The 22970-nt window shown below is 42.5% G+C and overlaps 1 protein-coding gene across 2 annotated transcripts in view; it reads right to left on the bottom strand.

The window, feature by feature from the left end:
* CACHD1 (cache domain containing 1) overlaps window positions 1-22970 on the bottom strand; it is a 202017-nt gene that overhangs the window by 33410 nt on the left and 145637 nt on the right. For both annotated transcript variants that reach the window (XM_058538219.1, XM_058538218.1), the window contains exons 5-12: window positions 22092-22218; window positions 19264-19408; window positions 18213-18429; window positions 11432-11581; window positions 7076-7309; window positions 3205-3354; window positions 2442-2565; window positions 1530-1647 (exon numbers count right to left, since the gene is read on the bottom strand). In XM_058538219.1, the coding sequence (XP_058394202.1) occupies window positions 1530-1647; window positions 2442-2565; window positions 3205-3354; window positions 7076-7309; window positions 11432-11581; window positions 18213-18429; window positions 19264-19408; window positions 22092-22218 (1265 nt within the window). The remainder of the gene's footprint in view (window positions 1-1529; window positions 1648-2441; window positions 2566-3204; window positions 3355-7075; window positions 7310-11431; window positions 11582-18212; window positions 18430-19263; window positions 19409-22091; window positions 22219-22970) is intronic.

Here is a 22970-nt window from a genome sequence, read left to right as displayed (position 1 = left end):
TTTCTTTCTCTTTTAATATGAACAAATATTAAGGTAGATATTTTCCCAGGATGCAACTGAGTTACTTTCAATCAGGATATACTAGAGGTAAACAATCTCCAATTTCATACATAAAAGTATTTTTCAATTAAATATTCTGGTGTCTGGCTCATTCTTTCTGACACGAAAATTATGCAATTCATCGTTATTTAAAAGTTGTATAAATATAAGGGCAGATGGTGCAATCATTACCCCAAAAAAATCCTGAAGATGAGCTGACTCAGAAAATTTCAAAATAGACTTTGACCTTCCTCAAATCTGTATTATCAAACAATAAAATATCAGTAGAATTAGGCTTGTAAAAGTAAATTTCTCAAAAGGTTTCATTTATTATTTTGTTTGTTTTTGTTTCTCTTCTAGAAATCACTGTTGTCATAATGATGCTTTAGGAACCAAACAAGAAGTCAGAGGCGAGTCACGTCTAAAGGCATGTTGGCTACTTGCAATTCCTATCATTCGCACCAGACACAGGCACTGTATTGAGTTAATTGTTTGCATCCATCACTAGGCTGGATGCTCTCTGAGGGCAGAGAGAGTATCATCCTTCTTTATCCTTCTCAGCTCACAGTAAATGCTCAACAAGTGGTTCTTAAAGGGATGAACAAATAGATCCATTTGGAGCCAATAGGTTAAACACGAGAAATGGCTGTGCAAGGGAATCTCAAGTATGACTGCGTTTTAAATTTAGTCATTAAAATTTCATGATAAAAATGAAAGTCCCCTCTTCTTTTGGTCAATTACAGCACCAAGGGCCCCATAACAGCATCCTTATTCTACGTTGGGGAAAGAGAGTGAAGGACAGAAACAACGTAACACGGACAGTACGTGTTAGGTTCTATTTCTCTATGGTCTTGAGGACTCCTACTGGGATGAGGCCAGTACGTGGTGGCCACAAGGCATGGCTAAACTGTCACTGCACTGTGGTGAGTAGGAATAATCCAGATTCTAATTGGCAAGTTTCTTTTCCTTGGAGAATGTCAGTAGAGGGCGTTTATGCTTTCGTATCTCCTTTTCAACTTCCAACTTCCACAATCTGAGTTTAAAATGATAAAAATTTAACCAGATATAATCTAAATGTGTATTAATAGGAGACTGTTTCAAGAGATTTGGTCCATCTACATAAAGCAATGCTACATAGCCATTAAAGGTGCATGTACACACAGATATATACATGAGTGTGAATAAAAGTTGTCTGGAAATTGATCTAAGTGCTTACTTCCAGGGAATGGTAGGTCAAAGGTAGGAGGGAGGGAAGGGTATGGTTTACTTTCTACTTTATATCCTTTTATATGGTTTGATTTATTCATCATGAACAATGGTTTTATAAACAAAAAAGGAAAAAAATTAAGAACATCTGTGGAATCTCCTCTTTTTCCAATCACTTTAAAACTGATTACTAACATTATCAGACCTCAGTTCCCTAGAAATCCCACATAAAGAAGAGCTGCACCCTGCAGCTCCTCAAGGCAAGGTGACCTCCTCTCTCTCACCATCTTCCAGGCATAGCTCACGTTGTAGGCCTCCTTTCCAGTTTCCCTCAGCTTGTTTATGTGCCAGGACAGGGATGAGTTCACCGGGACTGCGATAATCTGGCTGCCCAGAGGGAGGCTGTGTTGGCAAACAGAATGAAATACTTCAGGCAAGAAGATAAAATTAATGCTTAATTAAATGCAGGGGAGAAGCGGTGAGTCAATGACCACCTCCTGATTTTGAAAAGCAATGGAACTCATCACTTGTGAAACGTGTGAGATTTTCAATTTTGTGAAAGCATCATGTCAGCTCTGCACTAAAATCATTCCTTACTCTCCACCCCTGCCCCCAATTCTAATTCTTTCCAGAGACTCACTTGTCTCAAATCACTCAGTCATTAATTTACAACCAGTGAGCACAAAGACCTGTTTCTTTATAGGTTACCATCTGCCAAAATAATGTATCACGGTTGGAAAAAGTCCAATCTGTTCTTTATTTCAAGAGAAAATGCTGTATATGATTGTGCTGTCAACTTGGAATGGACACTGTTTTGCCAAGCTATTTTTTGGCATGCTGTAGAGCTGGTCCTCAACTTAATCTTTTATTTTGCCAACATTTTTCAATTTGGTATAACTGGAGTATTTTTTTAAAAAGAGATAACATATATCTGATTTTACAATTAAAGGCAATGTGAACATAGAATTTGATTTATAAGACATTTTCCTCAATAGTTCTAAGAGACCTTACCTGTTATACAAAGTAAACAAAATTTTGGCTACTCTTCTTACAGAAAAATTACTGAGTATACTTTTGATAATGTTAAAATGATTTATATACTTGTTTTATATCCTATAATAAACACTCATGTTTGACCTCAGTGGGTCCTATTCTCAGAGGAAAACAAAATACTACGACCCTCACCTTTTCCTTACCTTAGGATATTTTGCCGAACCAACTCAAATTTGGGGATGTTTTCATAATGAATGATGTCCGTATGAAGGGGGGGTTCTGATAGTAAATATGGCCTGGTAAGAGATGGGTGCATAAGCGTATACCCTGAAATAAGAAAACAAAATACATGCTATGGGAAACATACTGTAGGAAGTACTGATTCCAATAAAAACGTCTATCTTAGGTTTGAAATGTGGGATCCTCTGGGATGGCTGCCCAATACTCCACTTCTCAGTATGTAACTCACCAGTCCAATAAAAACTCACCTTGTTTTATGTGTTCCTGCATAAAACTCCTGAAGTGCAGAAAGATGTCTTAAATTATCAAACATCTGTCTAATCAAGAATACTTTGGATGTACTGGTCATTTGGTTTTCGTCTTATGAAATGTTCTAATCTACCTCATAAACCTTAATGCCAGTAAATCTGAAGGTAACAATATAGACAGAGAAAAGATCCAAAGGATCACATTCTCCATGTCATTCAACCCGTAAGTCTAATTTCCTGATGTTACAAATAACTGTTACCTACTTCTTAGCACAACATAGAAATAAATGCATCATTTTTAGCTTCATTCTGCCATCTTTATGGTGTTCCATACAAATGAGCAGTCCTAGTGACACTGTGTTTCTATAAATACTATCATTTTCCTACTTTATTTATCAGTATCGGAATAGCTACAGATTATTTCCTTCAGGTTGCTACAGAAATCATTCTTTCCTATGATTAATTCTTAGCAGATTACCTTTGTCATCTATGAGAAAAGTATAGGAGGCCAAAGAATCTTGGTAATACGTCACGTCTTCAAGGATGTAAGCCAGGTTCACATCCACACCTACAATTCCCAGAAGTAGGTTTCCAAAATAACAGGGTTTACTCACAGTCATTATCAAACCTGTGGGTTAAAAACAAACAAATCCAAAGGATAGCAGAGAAGGCACCGGACAGACTGGAATTGTGCTCTAGAGAAAGACGAAGGCTAACACCAGCCATCGCAATTTTGCTGGGAAGACCCAGTAACCAACCACTGCCTTTGCAGAAGGTATAACTGAGTTAGAGTGTGAGAGGAATACTCTTTGTGGGTTCAGATGTCTCAGTTAATTTAAAAGAGGCACTTTGGACATTTTCCACTATTTTTTCACGTAAAAGGACATGACATTCCAGATCAGTGTAAAAACATCAGCAGCACTTAATACATCACTCTATTTCCTGAAGTGGGGAAGATTCAGCTAAATTTGAAAGACCACTGGATAAGAATCTAAAAATCTGGGTTCTAGCTCAGCTGTACTCCTAGTGTATTGTACATATGACATTGGACATAACTTCTCTGAACCTTGGTTTCCGCATCTGTTTAAACGATACAGTAGTAACTGCTTTACTGATTTCTAGGGTGTGTTAGATGAAAAGCGATTATGGACAAAGGAAAGCTATAAGATACAATATTTCATTAATGTGTCCTATAATCAAAAAACAGGAAGATGATGAGAAAAACTTAGAAAGGTATGGAATCTTGGTATCTGACCACTTGGAACCCTGAGTAGCTAAAGGAGACACTAAGTTTCCAATGGAATGTATTTCAAGTCACTTGGGCCAGGAATTCACAAACTTCTATGGAAAGTGCCAGAGAGTAAATATTTTAGGCTTTTGGGGCCATACGGTTTCTGTCGCACATACTTGTTTGATTCTTCTTTTTTTTAAACAAAGTTTTAAAAATATAAAAACCATTCTTAGCTCATAGGCCATACAAAACCAACAGGCTATCTAGGGAAAGGGCGTAGTGAGGGAAGGCATTTGTGCAGAAGGAGAAAACGTGAACAGTGGGTCAGTGCGCGGCCCTGAGCCTCAGGACAGCTGGGCTCTCCTCCCAGTTTCACTACTGAGTTGGGTAAGTTGTGTCACCTCTGAATGCATCTCTTCATGTATCAGACGGGGAGCTGAGACAAAGCTGTCTAGGACCCCTAACAATTCTACAATCCTATGGCTCTAAGTAAAACTCAGAACAGAAAGATGAATCGTTTCTCTCCATCTTGCTCTTGTACTTTCCTGCACTTGAGGGCACTTTCTTCCACACCTTAGCAGCACATCAGAAAGCCATTCATCTAGAAACACCCAGGAAAGGGATCTGGATACTCTTGAAGACTTCCATAAAAAATGGGCTTTGCACAGAGAATCGAAGTATTATTCAGTTGCAGTGATTGCCATGGCCCAATGATGCATCTCATGGAGGAGGAAGTGACACAATGCTGAAAACCAGGGTGAAAAGTTATGCCATGGGTGTCTATTTATTAGAATTTCAAAAGCATTCTTTAAGCAGTCAACATTTAGAATGCTATCTATCTATCTTACCTGTTTTAAAACATTTAAAGATAATACGTATTTAAGAAGGTTTTAAGAAACGCATTTTGGAAGAGGTTTTGGCCCAGGTACCCCTGGACAAATGAGTTATAAATGATGGGAGCAGCACTGTGCGGGCCGGCATGGAGACAGGTCATAATCCACACGCCACATTTCCCGGGGCTCTAGTCTAAGATTAAACCCGTTTTCATAGGGCAGTACAGTACAACAGAAATACTCTGTGTCTGAGACAGCATGTTCACTCCAAATTTCTGTTCACCTCTGGATACATTGAGAACCAGTCTTAAAAAAGAAACAGTCTTACTTTCCAATTATCAACTCGGACACAAGACTCTTCATCCCATTGTGGCAAATAATGCTAAGCTCTTGCTACACTTAACGAAATCCCCAAACGCCCTCTCTACTTTAACCTAAAACACACAGACTTTCTTTTTAAAAGAAATATATGTCCAGTTACTGATATTTGAATCTGCGGAGGTTTTGAATTAGAGCCATGTAAACGTGGGCTGTCCCCACGTCACAGAGTTAGAGGAGGTGTCACCCAGTAATCCTAGGGACTGAAAACACAAAGATGAAAACACGCACTCTCGTAGGAGAAGGCAACAGACCAGTAAACCAGTCATCGAAGCCCACTGCATAGGATCCATAAAGCAGGCCCTGAGGACTAAACTGGAAAGCGCCAGCCAACAGGGAACCAGAGGTTTGCACACACTTTGATTTGAAGCATTCAGGGTAGTTCTCTGGGCTGTAGAGGTAAGTTTTAGAAAGGGTCCTGCTCTACCTGATAGCACTAATGGTAACAGAACTTGACTGCATAATCCTCCCTGCTCATACAGGACTCAGATTCTACATCTGTCTTTGTTCCTTTCACACAGTATTAACATGATTCATTGATCTGTCTTTTTCTTATCAGACTTAAATGCTTGTTGAGGGTGGGATGTGTGCCTTACTCATCATTGCCTGACACAACACTTGGCTGGCACTCAATAATGTTCGTTAAATGCATAAAAGGTCACTTGCATTTAAGACTTGACATTTCCCTATAAAAGGAAACAATCTCATCTAAAGGTGGGAGTTTCTATTCTATGCACATCTGTGGGCCCTGCCAGAAACAGGAAGGATAAAAAAATTGAGGTGTAGCAGCAGCTACCGTATTTCTTCTATTTATAGAAAGAACATGCTTACTTAATTTCTAGAAAACACACTATTACTTTTTCTGTTACTTTTTATACATGAGTTTTCTCTGAATATTCGTATTTGTGAGAATTCCTAGTTAATGGAACATGAAAGAAGATTTCATATGGGGATGGTGTCTGTCTGGCAGTAATCGGCTGTCTCTTCAATCTTCTCTGTCAAAGAAGAAGAGAGAGAAGAATGTGGGGAAAAGGATAAGCAAGAATATGAGGAGGGAAAGAAAAAGGCCGTACTTTTCCTGAGCACATTCTGCTGGCCAGGCATTATTCTAGATGCTTTATATGTATTAGTACATTTAATCTTCCAAATGCCTTGAGGGAAATATTATTGTTCCCATTTTATACAACATGAAATTGAATCATGTGAAGATTAAACAATTCACCAACATCATATTGTGGGTAACTTGTGATATTAGGATGATGATGAAAACAACAGTAATAATAACAAAAGTAAAATAATAAATAAATAGAACAAGAGCAGTAATAATTATTGAGAGGTATGCCAGGCACTAATAGATCTGATAATCCTAATAACCTGAAAGACTTATTACATGAAAGTTTTAACAGATGACTAAATGGGAATTAATGAGATTAAATTAGCAAGGACAACAACTTCACTGGTAGGGTGGGATTTGAAGTCCTCTCTTGTGCCAACCATGGTATGACTACACCATGTGGCCTTGCCTTTGAGGCCGAATCCTAAGCAATTCTGAGCTTCATTTACCACCTGCTATGCAAAGTTACTCTTTAGTTCCAATTCACTAACTTTTGGACACTGGGGAATCCTCACAAAGCCTCCCCAGTAGCTATACCCATTATGTTGACTGAGGCTAGGGCAATGAGGAAGAAAGAGGGCTGGGGATTTCTGCTATAGAAGATAGTGCTACTAGACTGATGGCATGTGGCTATGCAACCCTCTGACCAGAAAAGGAGATGTCCACTTCCTTGCCTGCTCAGACCCTCTAATGCTCACAGGCAAGTATTGAACAACATCGAAAAGTTTCTTCCTGTGGACTCATGCCCTTCTCTTTTCCCCTTCCTTTAGTAGGAAGCTTTCTCCAAACTCACCATCTCCCATCTCATCAGAGAAGGGAAGGCTAAAGACAGCTTCATCAATCATCCGGTTGGGAAGGTTGGTATAGAACCTGCCAACCGTGGTCTCCAGGTTACTCAGTTGGTTCAGCACCATCATGCTGCCCTTAATCACAGGCAAGGCTGTCCGGTCCAGGACACCATACTTCCCCGAGTTCTGTTCAGCCAGGTCCCTCAGAAAAGCCAGCTCTTTCAGACCAGTCACTCCATCTGAAATGGAAACCCAGGCGAAGACAATGTAAAGCGAAACGGTGTATATCCATCCAATAACCTTGCCATTTAGATCTAATAAGGGCAGGGATGAGGTCTTGCAGTGCCAAAGGGGTCTTTGCAGAGACGATCTGGACTCAGCACACAGATACCAGTTCCTGCTGAGGAACAAAGCCTGAGGCAGGGTCCTTCCTCAAACAGTCAAGAGGGCAAAGGGATTCTTCAAAAGGCAATGATGAAAAACACATGAGTAAATAAATGAGCCCCATTTAGCAAGAATGTGTTCTCTCCTAAAAGTTTAATTATAAAATTCAAATTACCTTTCTGCATTTAATATTTGAAAGCAAAAATAATGATTAACAAGTCTGTATTTAATTTAAATTAGTAAATGAAGTTGTAGGAGTATTAAAGGATGGAGGTTTACCATTTCATTTCTTACCTCTTCGCCTATTAAACACTTGCCAAAGTCTCATGCAACTAAATGAAAGAATTATGGATTGCATTTAGTGATGCCTCCAAACCCTGTTTTTTAAGCTCATTTTAATTACAAACGTTTTCATGCTTGGTATTGTCAGGATAATACTGGACTTGATTTACTTACTGTATATTTTTCACATTTTTTAGAGAGTTTTAAAACCTTTGTAAAAGATCTAGGCATACTGGGATGTATTGTTCTACACCATCTGTAATCTATAGCACAAAAATAAATCTAATAAACTTTTCTTAAAATTTTGGTTTGCTATTGTTGGAAGACAGTCAAAAGGATTAGTAACTGATCCCATATGGGCACCATTGTAAACAAATTCAAATGATTTCAGGCACTACCGAGATCCTACCAATGAGTTTTAAAAAGGCTTTGCTTCACGTTCTTGAATTGTTTAGTCATTTAAAAAAATCTGAAGAGTTCATGGTTCACCTACTTTATGTGGCTTCATCATTTCTAAATAGGGAGTATATATACTTCTAGCCTTGGAAGTCCATTTCTAAAGTCATGGCAGGATCTAATGGATATAAATTTCTTTCTTGACACATTGTATTTAAATAACTTGGATTTTGCTCCACTCATGTGGTGCTAAAGGAAAGTCAGACCAGATCATCATTCCCTTTGCTTGACACGGAGTTGAGCTGGGGGTGGTGAGTAGTACACTCCAGAGTAAAAGACAGCACAAAAGGCACAAGCGATCTCTGACCTTATGCCCTTAAGAAGCTTGCAGAGGTGAATGAGAAAGGAGACAACTCAAGGCAACAAATACCTTTCCTTTCTTTGTCATGTACTGCTTGGCTCTCTCAGAATGTAAAAGAAAAGTAACAAATGGGAACATCTACCAGGCAAAGAAGAACAGTGTGGGATGGAAGCTTGTCGAAGACTGGGCATTTTATGTCCCTCCATCTTGAAATGTCATGCAGGGGTGGCAACAGGGTCACTGGGTGGCAGACTGGTAAGTACACTGGACTATCTATCACCAACAGGGTCATGCTGGAAACTACACTTCCCAGAGCCCCCTTTCCTGTACACTTCCAGGTTAAAGGTGGCCAAAAGTGAAGTGCTGTTAAGATTTGAGAGGTGAAATGAGAGATGGTGAGAGACAGACCCACAATGCTCCCTTTTTCAGCTGCAGGCTTGCTCACCAAGAGCAACCCCAGGCCCACTGCAGACGCTTCGCCGAGAACTCACAGGAGTAGCAGCCGTAAAGAGCCAACCACCTCCCAGGGACTTCTCCACCAGACCTCCTGCGTGGCCTCGCATGTGCGCAGCTTCCAGACCTCTCTGCAAGCTCCAACTTGTTCCCCTGTACCAGAGCTGGTTACTCAGCTCAGAGTTGTCACCTCCTCTTCTTGGATCTTTACTTTTCCAGTTTCCCCTACAACTGTGTACACTCTAATTCTGAAAATAAATTTGGTATACCAAAATTCTCATAGTGGCTCTGCTTCCCTATTTGAAGCCTGACTGACAGAGGGAGGGAATGTGTCAAGCCTAGTGAATAAGGCTCAGAGACGGCATGCGGAGGGAGGGATGCAGTGAGGATGTATGCCTGCCTAGACTAATAGGAGAAAGAGAAGAAATAAGGGTGGCTGGAGGGAAGTAACCAGAGGTTTGAAAGAATGGAATTATCAGGGCACAGCAGGTGCATAAGATACTCTGGTGGGAAGATGTAGACTGGGAAAGAGATGGGTGACAAGGAAGCTTCTTTACTCAGTATCTGCCTGGGCGGATCTTCAGATCTCATGAAAAAGAAGTGATCACTTCCTTTTATGTTTCCTTACTCCTGTACTATTGCATTTAATCTAGCTGCCTTGCTGTCTGTCTTTCTCACTGAGTTGTAAGTTTCTCTGTATAATACAGCTCTAAAACCTCAGTGTGCTACGCTGGACACTGGAGGCTCAATACATTTTATTTTCCTCCCTCCTTCCCTCTCTCCTTTCTTCCTTGTTTTCTCCTTCCCTTCCTTCCTCTCATGAGTGAAAGAAGCTAAACCATAGGAAAAAAAGAGCACCAGGCATCCAAAGATGACACTGAAAAGTAGGTGTCTCAGGCAAAAACAGGCCACCTTGCCCACCTCGGCTGTGCTCAGCATACAAAGAAAACTAAGACCTGGTTCATGTCCAAGAAGCTCACATTCTTGTGGAAAGTGGAGGGAGAAGGAGGAGAGAACCACACGTGAGCACATCACTTTAGCATAACGTGCGGCATGCTTTACAGAAGCAAGCACGACATGCTGGGCGACATGCGATACTGAACAGAGAGCTGGCCCTAAACCAGGCGGGAGAGAGCACCTCTCCCTCTGAGGGTACTGAGCCAGGAAACCACACAACCTCCATTCACTCCTTTAGCTGGCGTTGAGGACCTGTTATTTACCAGGTACTGTGTGAGGAACTTTAAACACGTATCTCATTTGTTTATTATCAGAGCAAGCCTCTGCAGATTTGATTATTTTCATTTTACAGATAAAACTGAGGCCTAAAGAGCTGAAGAAACTCGCTATGAGCTACATGGCTAATCAATGGAGACGAACTCAGAACCTCTGAACACTGCACCCTGTGTCCTTCCATGTGCAGTCCATAAGACGTCTGGGAAAGAACCACACTGGCCAAAATACAGATTCCTGGACCCCACCTAAGAGGGTCTGAATAAAAATCTGATGACACTGCCTGCGAGTCCACACTTAAAAAAATACACACCAAGTAATCCTTGGCACATTAAAACATAAGAACCACTGTCCCCAAAGCACGTGGTTCTCATGGGAATCTGGAAGTGGACAAGAGAAATGAAAGATCATAGATGGGAAGGGCTGCTGATCAAGACACACCCTCTTAAAAAGAAGAGACTAAGGCCAGCTTGAACACTGAGGGCCGCCAGGGGCCTGTAGAAGAAGATGTTTTAGGAGAAGAGCTGTACATTAACAGGTGGGGAGATAAGACAGAGCAGCAGAAGGAAAAATATTGAGTATTTCCTCAGATTTACCAATTTACTAAACCATTCACATACTGTCTCATTTAACAGCAACAAAATCAATCTTAACGAGTACCTAGCAAGTGCCAGGACCATGCTGGGTGTTCACTGTACAGTGAGGCTGATCTTCACAACAACCCTGGCAAGTTGGTAATTCCTATCTCACTACACAGCTCGGGAAGCGGAGGAGGAGACAGTGGCAAAGAGGCTTCAGGTGGTGATTCTGCACGGAAAAAGGATATTCGCAGTCCTGGTTACACAGGAGAATCTAGGTCAGTCCTTGGGCTTCCTGCAGCTTGAGTCAATAAGATAAGTTAATAACCTCCACACAGCGTCAAAATCCAAGAATATGAAGGAGAAATGAAAAAAACGGAGTTGTGCAGAATCCTCTGCAAGACCACAAACCTGGAGGAGGTTCAGAAAAGAGCAGTTGGTTAGAGAGAGACGAAGAGAAGGGACCTCCTAACACAGGCCTGAATGCCAACACCAGGCAGAGAGAAGACAGGCTCGGGAAAGGGAGTCGTGTAGTTGCCTCTTGGGAAGGGAGCTGCGTAGTCATCTCTCATGCCCTTCATCAAAGTGCACCGTTATGGTTCTTTTTTATTTTTCTGAAAGTAGCATGCACTTAGGGACAACTTTCATCTGAAAGAGAATCTCGAAAAGCTACCTACCGTTCATGAGGGCGTAGGTGAGAATCATTACTGAGTTGTTTAGAAAGCTATTTTCTTCATTGATGACACGGAGAGTCGCTTTCTTATCATCTTCTGAGGAGTCCTTTGATGTAATGCCAGCTGACAGGTACATTATGACCATGTCTGTATCTAAACAAAAACATACAAATCGAACATTGGAGTGGATTCTGGCCACAGTAACGGTTCTGCTTCTTCTTCGTGCCCCAGACTTCCTCGCCTCGAGGACCTGCCGGGCCCACAGTTCCTCCTCCTTCCGTTTGAAGCTGGGCTTTTATCTCCCTGTCTCTGCATCAGTTCCACCCTGCCCTCTTCGGGCAACAAGGACTCATTTATCCAGTGTCAGGTAAAGGGATGCTCGTAATAAATGCACCAGATACAAGAAGGTGATCTCCTCTAGGCACCCAGGTTGTGGTAATCTAGCCATCCCAGATGGAAATCTCTCCCGCCCTCTGAAACGGAGGACTCAGAACCTGATTTCCCTTCCCTCAGTGGCTCAGGGTCTTCACCAGGAACACGCATTCCTGGGGGAACTAGGCTTGAAAATGGCGGTTATTCCAGGGCTCCTGAGACACGTAAGCTTATTTGTTCCTACACTAAGTAGTTCTAGAAACCTGTTTTTTCTTTTCTTTTTTTGTGAGGAAGATCAGCCCTGAGCTAACATCCGTTGCCAATCCTCCTCTTTTTGCTGAGGAAGACTGGCCCTGGGCTAACATCCGTGTCCATCTTCCTCCCCTTTATATGGGACGCCGCCACAGCATGGCTCGACAAGCAGTGCATGGGTGCACGCCCGGGATCCGAACCCGGGCCACCAGCAGCGGAGCGTGTGCACTTAACTGCTACACCACAGGGCTGGCCCCGAAACACGTTTATTTTTAAAACTCATCAGTGTAGAAGAGCAGTGAGAACATGGACACAGGAGCCAGGTTGCCTGTGTTCAAAGCCCAGCTCTGCCACTTACAAGCCTGTCTGGGTAATTTTAGCAGATTTCTTCACCTTTCTCCACCTAAATTTCCTTCTCTATAAAGTGGGGATAATGACTGTACCTACTTTGTAGGGTTGCTGTGAGGACTAATTGGTTAATTTAAGTCAAGAGCGAATGCAAAGGGTGATGGCAAATAGAGGGTGAAAGAGAAAAGAAAGAAACCTTAACACACACACACCATACAAACAACACACTCACACACACATTCACATATACAATAGACACACAAGAACACATACACACCACACACACAAATCACACACAAACACCATGATGCACACCACACCCATACATCATAAACAATACACACACCATGTACATACATGCCCCACATACAAACAACACATATCACACACCACATAAACCACACACACGCCCACCCCCCGCCCAACACAACAGGCACACAAACACAAAACCCTCATATTGGTTGGAAGTAGCACCTTTTTTTTTTTTTTAATTTTATTTATTTATTTTTTTCCCTCAAAGCCCCAGTAGAGAGCTGTATGTCATAGTTGCACATCCTTCCAGTTGCCGTATGTGGGACGCAGCCTCAGTGGAGAAGCGGTGCATTGGTGCGCGCCCGGGATCCGAACCCAGGCCGCCAGCAGCGCAGCGCGTGCACTTAACCGCTCAGCCACGGGGCCGGCCCTGGAAGTAGCACCTTTGACTCAAGATTAAAACTACTCTCCAAGTAGGGCTAATGAGGAGAGTAACTGAGAAGTCATTTTAGCTCAGTGTGAAGAACTTCTTTCAAGCGGATTTACAAAAAAAACAAAAACAGAAGCGGTGACTGTCCTACCACAAGGGATTTATAAGCAGAGACTGAACACCAGCTTTAATGGAGAGAGTAAAGGAAGAGAGCTAGACTTCCACATCATCTTCCTAATCTGAGATTCTGTGATTCAATATATATTTTTAAGAGATCCTGCATAGAAGCTCATCTTTGTACTGAAATAAATATTTATATGTTATACACTTATATCTTTAGGTCCTTCTGGTTGTCATTTAACTGCTGCTTTACAGTTACTGTGGCACCCAAAGGTGCGTCCTCGTGTAGTTGTCTCCCTGTGAGTGCAGGCTGGATTTAATGACTGGCTTCTGGGGAATCGAACGCAGCAGAGGCAGTGGGATGCAAGAGAGAGATTAGGTGACAGAAGGACATGGCTCCCACCGTGTGTGCTCCCTCACTCCGAGGGAAGCCGACAGCATGCTGGGAGCTGTCCTACGGAGAGGAGAGGAACTGAGGCCCTCAGAATCGAATCCCACCAGGAACCACGGGAGTGACCCTGGAAGTGGAGCCTTTCCAAATTGAACTTTGAGATGACAGCAGCCCTGGCCAACAGTTTAACTGCAACCTCATGAGACACCTTTAGCAAGAGGCACCCAGCTATGCTGTGCCCGGATTCCTGACCCATAGACACTGAGATAATAAACGCTTATTGTGTTAAGTCACTGAGTGTTGGGGTAATTTGTTACCCAGCAATAGATAACAAACATAGCCTTTTAAAAGTTATCCTAACAATGATGAGGACCCAATGCTTGGAGTTCCTTCAGTTTGCAAGTTTCCATTTTAGACTTGGAGGCATCCTTAATTATGCAGAACAGTTAGTTTATGTTGTATCAATATTGTAGACAACTGAACTGAGTTTAATAATCACATTATTTATTCATCAGAAATTAGGAAGTGAATGCTGATGCAAAAAAAAAAAAATCCATAAGCTTAGGAATATTCCTGTTTTAAACTAGATGTCAATATTTTTCCAATGTTGTACATACACTCCAGTAAATTATTTTGTTAAGACTCTAAATATCTCACTAACACTTCAGACTGGAAAAAGAAAATACTGTTGACCCCCCAGTGGGGGAACTACAGCTATACCATTTGAGAAACCATCACCCCAGGACAGAGGGCCCACGTGTGACACATTCCTGGACACACCTGTAAGACTGACCCACAAGAGAACTCTTTTGAGTTTTCTTCCTTAGCTTTATGATTCTGGATAAAATACACTGTCACTGAGGGCTGGTTTTAGGGCACAGGCCTGAGTTTGGAAAGCCAGAAAGTCTGCAGCCACAGGCTCCTTCAGCAGCCCAGTGTTTTTTCCTTCTATCCCAACAATAAGACACACACTCAGTCAGCATCCTCAGCCCCTGACTCCACTCCCACCCTATCCTCAAGCAAAACTGAGTTATTGTTCTATTCTTAGATACCAAACCTGCCAGATTTGGCCTGATTTATTTTGATGTTTTAGTTATTAGGCTATTCCCTCCCTAGTCACTCAGTTAGAGGAACTCTAAACCTTGTGATTAGTAACGTTAGAGGTAAGTCACTCTAGGGCTTGGGGCGGAGCAAAGACATAGCAGGACCTGGAAGAAAATGCAATAGACTCTCCACTCGGCAAGTCCCTGTCTACGCCACCAGCATATCTTGAGGTCAGTATCAAACGGGGCAGCGTAACTCACATTTGGACTTCGCCAGTAGATCCCCACTCCTAACCATCTTATTCCTTCTGCTACAAAGTGACCCACCAACCAATCACTCCCAAAACAAACCCAGAACAAACAACCCCAATGTATTGATGGTATCAGTTATAGATCTACCAAGAGACTGAAAAAGAGTCAGCACTGGATAAAAATTTTAGATTTTCTGATTAGCGCAAAGCAAATTAGTGTAAAGCTATAATTATTTATGACATATGGCTTCTATTTATATGGCTACTAACATGAGGCAGACACTCTATTGTCAGGCACAGACTAATCCTCACAACAATCCTACAGGGTAGGTCTGATTCATTATAATAACCCCACCCCATGGCCCTAAAACAGGGCCAGGTCCACAGCAGATGCTAAATAATTAGCTGTGGAATAAACAGAAGTAGCAACGTACAGTGCAAGCTCCTGGGAGGCGTACACAGACTCCTCACCATACTGTGAGCCAAGGCTGCTAGTAGTCCTGGCCATCTTTGGGCTTGGGGGCAGTTTAGGATGTCTGGGGTACCTGCTTTAATTTATCTGGGGCTAGAAGTCTTGCAGGAAACTGAATATCATAATATTTGTGATGGAATCCTGGATCTTATTACCATCCCCAGTTTGCAGATGAGAAAACCAGGCCTGGAGAGATCAAATAATTTCCACAGTTCACAAGGTTAGGAAAACTTCAGAGCAGGAATCTGAACTCACATTGGGCAAAATCCAAAAGCCACATACTTAATCAGGATGCTATATTGCTTGAGGGCACCTCAAATCTCTCCTTAATGAACTAGACGATGCTAATTCCTGAAGTATTTCTTTATGCAACCTAATTTGGGTTCCTTTTTCTCCAAACTGCCTGTAGAAGCCGTAAAGTGGAGGTCTGTGAGCTAAGCCTTAGAAACATCTTACTTGGCCTTTTTTTTTTTTTTTTTTTTTTTATTAAAAAGACTCCTCTAAAAATTTAAAAGACGGTGCCATCAAAATGTGTCCAAGTCCGTGACAGTCACTCTTCTGGCTGTGTTTTTGTTTTCCAACATTAAGAAGAACCAAAAATCCCAGAGGAGAAATGCTTCCCGTGCAAGCAGCCTTCCACTAGTGTGCAGTGCAGGAAGGTTTGTGAGAAGGGTTTAATGAGGTATCTATTCACAATTTTAAAGCTGGGGAACAAATGTCAACATTTGAAAATCAAAGAGTTTCACATAAAAATGGATTTCTGGCTTCTCTTGAAACAGAAGATGTGGCAACACTGGGCAGGCATTCCTGCACGGCAGCCACAGGAGGACAAAAGAGCAGCTGCCCTCTGGATGCAACCCGCGCTCTCTGGATGCAGCCTGCGCTCTCTGGATGCTGCACACGCTCTCTGGCTTACTACACTCCCCCAAAGAATCCTCACTACCTTACCTTGGGCTCGCTTGACTCACATTCACTGCCTGGCCACTACCAGCCTAGCATTTTTCTCTGTTATTTTAAACAGTTTAATAATCAAAGTTGGACTTAAACACTAAAGATGGTTTAATGACTGAAGAATCCAGGAGAAAAGTACACTTCTAGTGAGCAATGCTGACACATAGACGGCAGCTGGGAAATGGCATCAACCAACTAGCCAATCCATCTTGAACACTTGAGAAGTTAGCCTTGTCCACTGGCCTTATTGAATTGTGGCCAATTTTACACTCAGCCATCCTACAATATTTGTCTGTGGATAGCTGGAGCTTGCTAAGGCTGGCAGGCAAAATTCTAAGATGACCCCAACGACTCACACCCTGTATCATGCCCACGCCTCTTTTGGGAGTGGTGGTGGGCATGACCAGTAATTTGCTTCTCACCAACAGAACATGGCAGAGGTGATGGGATGTCACTCCTGTGACTGTGTTACAATGTGGCCAAGATGGAGGGATTCTGCAGATATAACTGAAGTCTCTAATAAGTCCATCACAAGAGGAAGCAATCCGATTAAATCAAAAGGGAGAGTGGGTCTGATTAGATCAGATAACCTTTTAAAAGAGGGTCCAAGCCTTCCCTTAAGTCAGGGGCTTGAAGAAGAGATGCTCTCCTGTTAGCCTTGGAAAAGCAAGTGGACATGAGTTTTACAGTTGTAAGGAAATTAATTCAGTCAACAACTGAGCTTGGAAGAAGACTCCAAACTTCAGATGAGACCACAGACCTGGACGACATCTGGATTGCAGCCTTGTGCATTCCTAAACAAGGAACCCAGCTGAGCTGCACCTAGACTCGTGACCCATGAAACTGTGAGATAATAAACATACGTTGTTTTAAGTTGTTAAGTTTGTGGTAATTTGTTATGCAGAAACATGAAATTAATATGCCATCTACCATTATCAGTTGTAATAATTACAGTAACTTCTTCCGTCTTTCAAGGGCCCACCACGTGCCAGGCACTATGCATTGCATTTATCAATGCTGTCTTAGTTTAATGCAGACAGACTGAAGAGCCTGAAAATATATTCTTTAAATTTATCTTAATAGGGGGCCGGCCCCGTGGCTTAGCTCTCCGCTGCTGGCGGCCTGGGTTCGAATCCCGGGCGCGCACCGACGCACCGCTTCTCCGGCCATGCTGAGGCCGCGTCCCACATACCGCAACTAGAAGGATGTGCAGCTATGACACACAACTATCTACTGGGGCTTTGGGGGGGAAGAAAAAATTTATCTTAATAGGATAATTCATTTAAAAAGAAACCTTACAAATAGATCTTCAAACATAAAGAGGAAAAATGACAGAGATTCCTTTCAGGAGTTCCAAAGCATGTACCTGATTTCCAATATCCTTTCCTTTCCTTTCGCATGCATCCTAATTCCAGATTTTCTTTAAAATATATGAAAATGAAATTAGAGTGCCTTTGCAGATTTGAAGGGCTGTGCTCATCTAAATGATAGCTGGTTAGAAGGAAGGATCAAGGCAGGAACGCTTGCTGCACATGCGCACAGGCAGACATCCAGACAGTTGCTCTCAGTTTGAGTCAATGAGGAGGCAAGGCTGACGATTAGCACTAAAAAAGACGTGAATATTCCCCTGGGAAATAAATGGGGATACATTCTTAACAAAGGGGCAGGAAGAAGAGTCTCTGGGAGTGAAGAAATTATGAAGACTGAGTACCTTTGATTGGAAAAGATGAGAAAATCTAAAATCCTAATTTTAGATAATCATTATGACAACACATGAAAATTTTATCCCAAGTCAATTTTTGAAAAATCCCTCTAGACACAGTTGTGTGATCAATTTACAATATACTCCTATCGCCATTCTTTATCTATTAGTTCATAAGTCCTCTGAGAGAGGGCACTTACTCGCTTGGGACTTTGTGTTATTGTTTGTGCTTCGAATCAGCTGAAATGCCTTTTGAAATCCTACCGCGTGCTGGGTAGGGCTGTCCAAAGACTTGATGCTGCTGACGAAGGTGGACATCTTCCTTTTTGTCTCACTGGTGGCTGGAGACAGGAACGTCTTGTAGCACTGGTCGAGCGAGCAAGTCCTCACAGTGTCTGCCACGGTCAACACAGAGATCTGGAGGAGAGAAAAGGAAAAGTTGTTATCCTACCATGTAAAGGTTTTTTATATTCCAGAAGAGCCCAAGGAGTGAGGGGTCTACAGGACAGTTTCAGAGAGTTTAAAAATAAATGCCTGGAGGCATAAATCTATCAAATTCGAAAAGGATTAGTTAAGGATTGGTAAGGGGAGGGACCCTTGAGCTTGGTTTTTGTTCTAAGATGAAGTCAGCAGTATGGTGTTCATATAGAACATTGAAAAACATATTTCACGCAGAGAAAAATCTTAGCAAGTACTAACCATCTTGGTTTTCCAACTGCAGGCAGAGTGAGGGTAAAGGCATGGGGTGCATGTTTTAAGCAACCAGATTAGTAAGTAAAACTTTAGGAGTTGGAAAAGTCAAAATGATGAAGCAGAAAATGTCCACAAGCAATAGACTATCATTAGCTACAAACACACCTGTCTCTGAGGTGTCCTAGAGATTAGCAAACCTCTAGCACCCTCCCCTTCTCCCTTACCTCCCATCAATCTTGAGATAAAGTCTAGCGAGCCACCAGCATCCAAGCCCTCGCCTTTCTCCTCCTTAGCATAACTTCCAGTGTATAAGTCACAACTAATTAGAAGTCTTAACAAGAGCTGTAAAGGAAGTGCAAGGCTTGGCTTGGGGTTGTGGGGGGAGGTTTAAAAAAGATTTGGAACCAGAGTTGGCAGCTGCTTCCTCAAATACTAGAATAAAAACTAAACCATTTTAAAGATGGATTTAAAAATATATATATCATAAAACATAAAGCACTTTTAAAAAGGCATTCAAGGAAGACCCAACGTTATGAGGGTCACTGGGATAATGATCACCTTATCGTGTTCATCGATGGCGCTGAGGATGACCTGGGCAGCATCCTTGGCGATCTGAAGCTGGGTGTCCGTGACAGAAGCCCCGTGGTCCAGGATCACTACTATATGCTTTGACTGTGGCCGGACTGTAGAGACGTAGATAGGTCTAGAAGGGGGAGAAGCTCTCTGGGGTCAGTCCTGGCTCAGGTAAAAGGCCTCAATCGAACACAGCTGTGAACACTATAGATGTGCAGGCATGCTGGTGTCTATGTGTTTTTCCAGGGATGGCACAAGGATGGAGAGGTCAGCTTGGAAGGAGAAACTATATTGGTGCATTGAAAATAACACCTCAAGACAACAATGTGTGTCTGCACAACAGGGTTTGGTAAGTTATGTCTTCTAAAGATTACAGCAATTTGGAGAAGGTTTTAAGAAGCAAATCCTTTGAGAGTCTGACACTCGAAACTCAACCCTCAGGTGTGCGTGGCAATGCTGTTCACTGTTACTCAACATTCTGCCTCAGGAAACGGACGTGCAGAGACAGCACGAGAGGGAGGAAGAGGTCCTCTCGCCAGTGCCGGGTCCTCCTTTGCAGACTCACAGAGTGGGGCTATGCTAAAACTGAGCCAGCCGACAATCCGTGAGCACGCGGAGCAGCTTTGAATAGCAGGTTCGGTTTTTCTCTCCCTAGCCAAAGGCTCCTGCAAAGAGGATTCTTTCCTTTCTGTACCAAAGCAATTCACACAGGTCAGCCACCAAAAGGCTCCTTATCTGAGCATTTAAAATTGTGCCATCAAATTTGTCCAAGCCTGTGATTGCCCCGCTTCTTGCCAGGTTTTTGTTTGCCAACATTAAGAAAAGGGGTTTGGGGGAAGCTCCAAAGAGAAACGCCCCCCGTCAAAGCAGCCTTCTGCTAGTGTGCAGGACAGGAAGGTTTGTGAGAGGAGGTTTAATGAGGGCTCTATTCACAGCTTTAAAGCTGGAACAAATTAGGAGGAGCTTAAGAAAGCAAATCAGCCTCAAGAGAATGCTCTCCTTTATTGACACCCTAAAACACTAGATTTTTCTGTGAAATGTTAGATGCCAGTTGAGTCACAAAAGCCTGGGCACACTTTAAGAAAGGCAGGCAAAGTACCAAAATTGCTCAAAATCTGGCCAAGTTTACCGGAATTGTTCTCAAGCCAAAAGTCCCACGTTAATACTCAAGTACCACTGTATTTGCACTAGTTAATACCACTGAGCCAGTAAGGAACTGGGATAAAAAGAATTCAAAAAACGGTGGTTGCAGAAATGAAAGAGGGAACAGAAAAGAAAGAAGTCTGACTATCCCAACACTGACAACCATGTCAAATACTGAACTTTTCCAGTCCTCTAAGCCAGGTGAGAGGATTTTCTTTAAAATGACACACCTTCTTTCCAATTCAACTCATATAAATGAAGAACAGAATATGTGCTCGCATTGTCACACTAAGTTGTCAAAAAGTGCTTTACTGGGACACACAAATAGTAACGTCAAATGTACGATCTGGGAGGCGGTCCTCACGGCATGATCAGTATCCGCTAGTTCCTTCCTCCAGTTGCTCTGCTCTGAAACCCACTCCACCTTCAAAGGATGTAGAACTTGCAAAGGCATCAGATGAAAGCAGTTAGGACAAGTAAAGAGATGGGAATAGGAATCCATGAGGAGAGGAATGCAGATCACTTAGCCAAGGGAATAGAAGCTTGAGCATTGATTGAATGCAGATTTAGGGTGGAGATGTGTGAAACCTTCCAAGTATAGGTGACTGCTAATTTGTGACAGGGTCCTGCTTTTCCTTTTGGACTATCCCTCATAGGTGGTTGACTAAAAGCAGCATGCCATCTCATCTATCTTCTTAGAAGGAGGTGAGAATTAGATGGCTCATGGTGTCTTTGGTCTCTTCTGAAAGAAGCCAGACTAGAACCCAAGGTCATGGCTTACGGTCCAGTCTCCAAGACACTCAAGTCCTCACCAGGCTGTCTAGGGAGGGGATGGAAGAAACCACACAAATGATACAAACGTCTTTCTAGGAAAAGCACAGAAGTAGTCTTTTCATTGGGGAAAATTTTAGATACAATTTAAAGTCAAGATGGAGAAAAGCTAAAGTGGTAGTTAATTTAGACTCCAAAAAATGGCATGAAAAGTGGGCATCTTGCCTCAGTTCCAGAAGCTCTGGCATCAAACATCTAACACTGCAAAGGGAAGACGTGGGGATTCAGAAGGAAAGAATCTTTGCCTAAGGGGTTCTGCAAGTTGATAAGTCTTGCACAGATCTTCTCACCATCACTGCCCTTTTGGCTGAGTGGTACAATCTCAAACCCATTTCCATGAGAAAAGCAGGATGTTAACCATCTTTAATCCAACATTTTCTGGACAACCTTAAAACTTCTAGTAGCTGAGATTTCCATGTAAATTTCAAAAATTTGGTGAAGCACATTATCATAGAACAGAAGGTTGAGAATGGCAAACTCGACTCTGCGGTACGCTATCAAGTCTTCCAGGGCTGCCCTGTAGAGAAGGCATTATCATTTATGTCTCAGCAGAGATATCTGAAGCTCAAGAGAGTTTGGGTGCTTCAAATAAGTTAATTTCTTTAGTAAACACCTTGCTTTATCTGGCTTGTTAGACAGTTACAGAAAAGCTCTGGGCTTTATCATTTGCCCTTCCCCAGCATTCCCACATCCTCCTATGTTCAATGGTGAAATCATTTCAGAACACGTTTCCGAAGCCACAGCTCAGTGGCAGAGCCACGCATGTAAGTGAGGAGTCTATATTTCACACAGATCATTCCTAGGAAGTAATTGAAACGTTAGCAAGCAAGTCAACGTACCTACTGCGATGCTCATAGCTGCCCTTACACCGGAACTTGTGTGCTGGGAAAACAGTGAAAATTCCTTCTTCCGAACTGAAATACTGCCACTTAATTCCAGGGTTGGATTTCAGGTTGTCTGCGAGAACTGGAGGAGTGCGGAAGAGGAAATATAACCATCAAATCCACAGGTGCATGCCGGCTCCTCGGGCATCTGTTCTGCATAAACTGCTTGTAGTCTGAAGAAATCTCACTAGATACAAGGCTGTAAATTTTCTACTAAACATTTTCTTTTGGTACCTTAAAAATACCCCATGAATAGGAAATGCAATGAATGTTTCAGTCAAGTGAAGCTATTATTCTTCGAATTGTATGGTGATGCTATCTGTCCTGGGTGATTTTCCAGCAGGAATGACTCATCTGCACTAATCTCTCACCTCGTGGGCTGGTCTCTGTTGGGCCGGCGTACACTTGCCAGCTCAGGGTACATCCTCTTACTGTGAAAAACAGTCACGTTAACAGGCGTAATTACCAGAAGAACTAGACCCATGACCTCGACCTTGCTCACTCCACAAGGAGGGAAACAGCATAGACGGTGCCTGAATGGCCAGAACCATAATCATTCAGTAACAGCTTATGGGAGAGGTTCCAATGTGCCAGCACTGGGATAAAGGCTTTCCTTTATGTTATCTCATTTAATCCATAAAACAACCCTAGGATGAACATGGTATTAATATTCCCTGCTCTGGAGTTGAGAGAGCTTAAGCAATTTGTCTGAGGCCTTATCAGTAAACGGCGAGGTGGGATTCAAGGCTGGGTGTCCTGGCTCCCGAGTTCTTTACACTATGTGGCACTGCCTCCCTTCCTGCGTGTACTGCACGCCCCCCACTGACCTGCAGC

The sequence above is a fragment of the Diceros bicornis genome, chromosome 4, assembly GCF_020826845.1.
Source record: "Diceros bicornis minor isolate mBicDic1 chromosome 4, mDicBic1.mat.cur, whole genome shotgun sequence".
NCBI lineage: Eukaryota > Metazoa > Chordata > Mammalia > Perissodactyla > Rhinocerotidae > Diceros > Diceros bicornis.
Note: the sequence above shows the minus strand (reverse complement) of the source record. Positions and strands in the feature narration are given on the sequence as shown.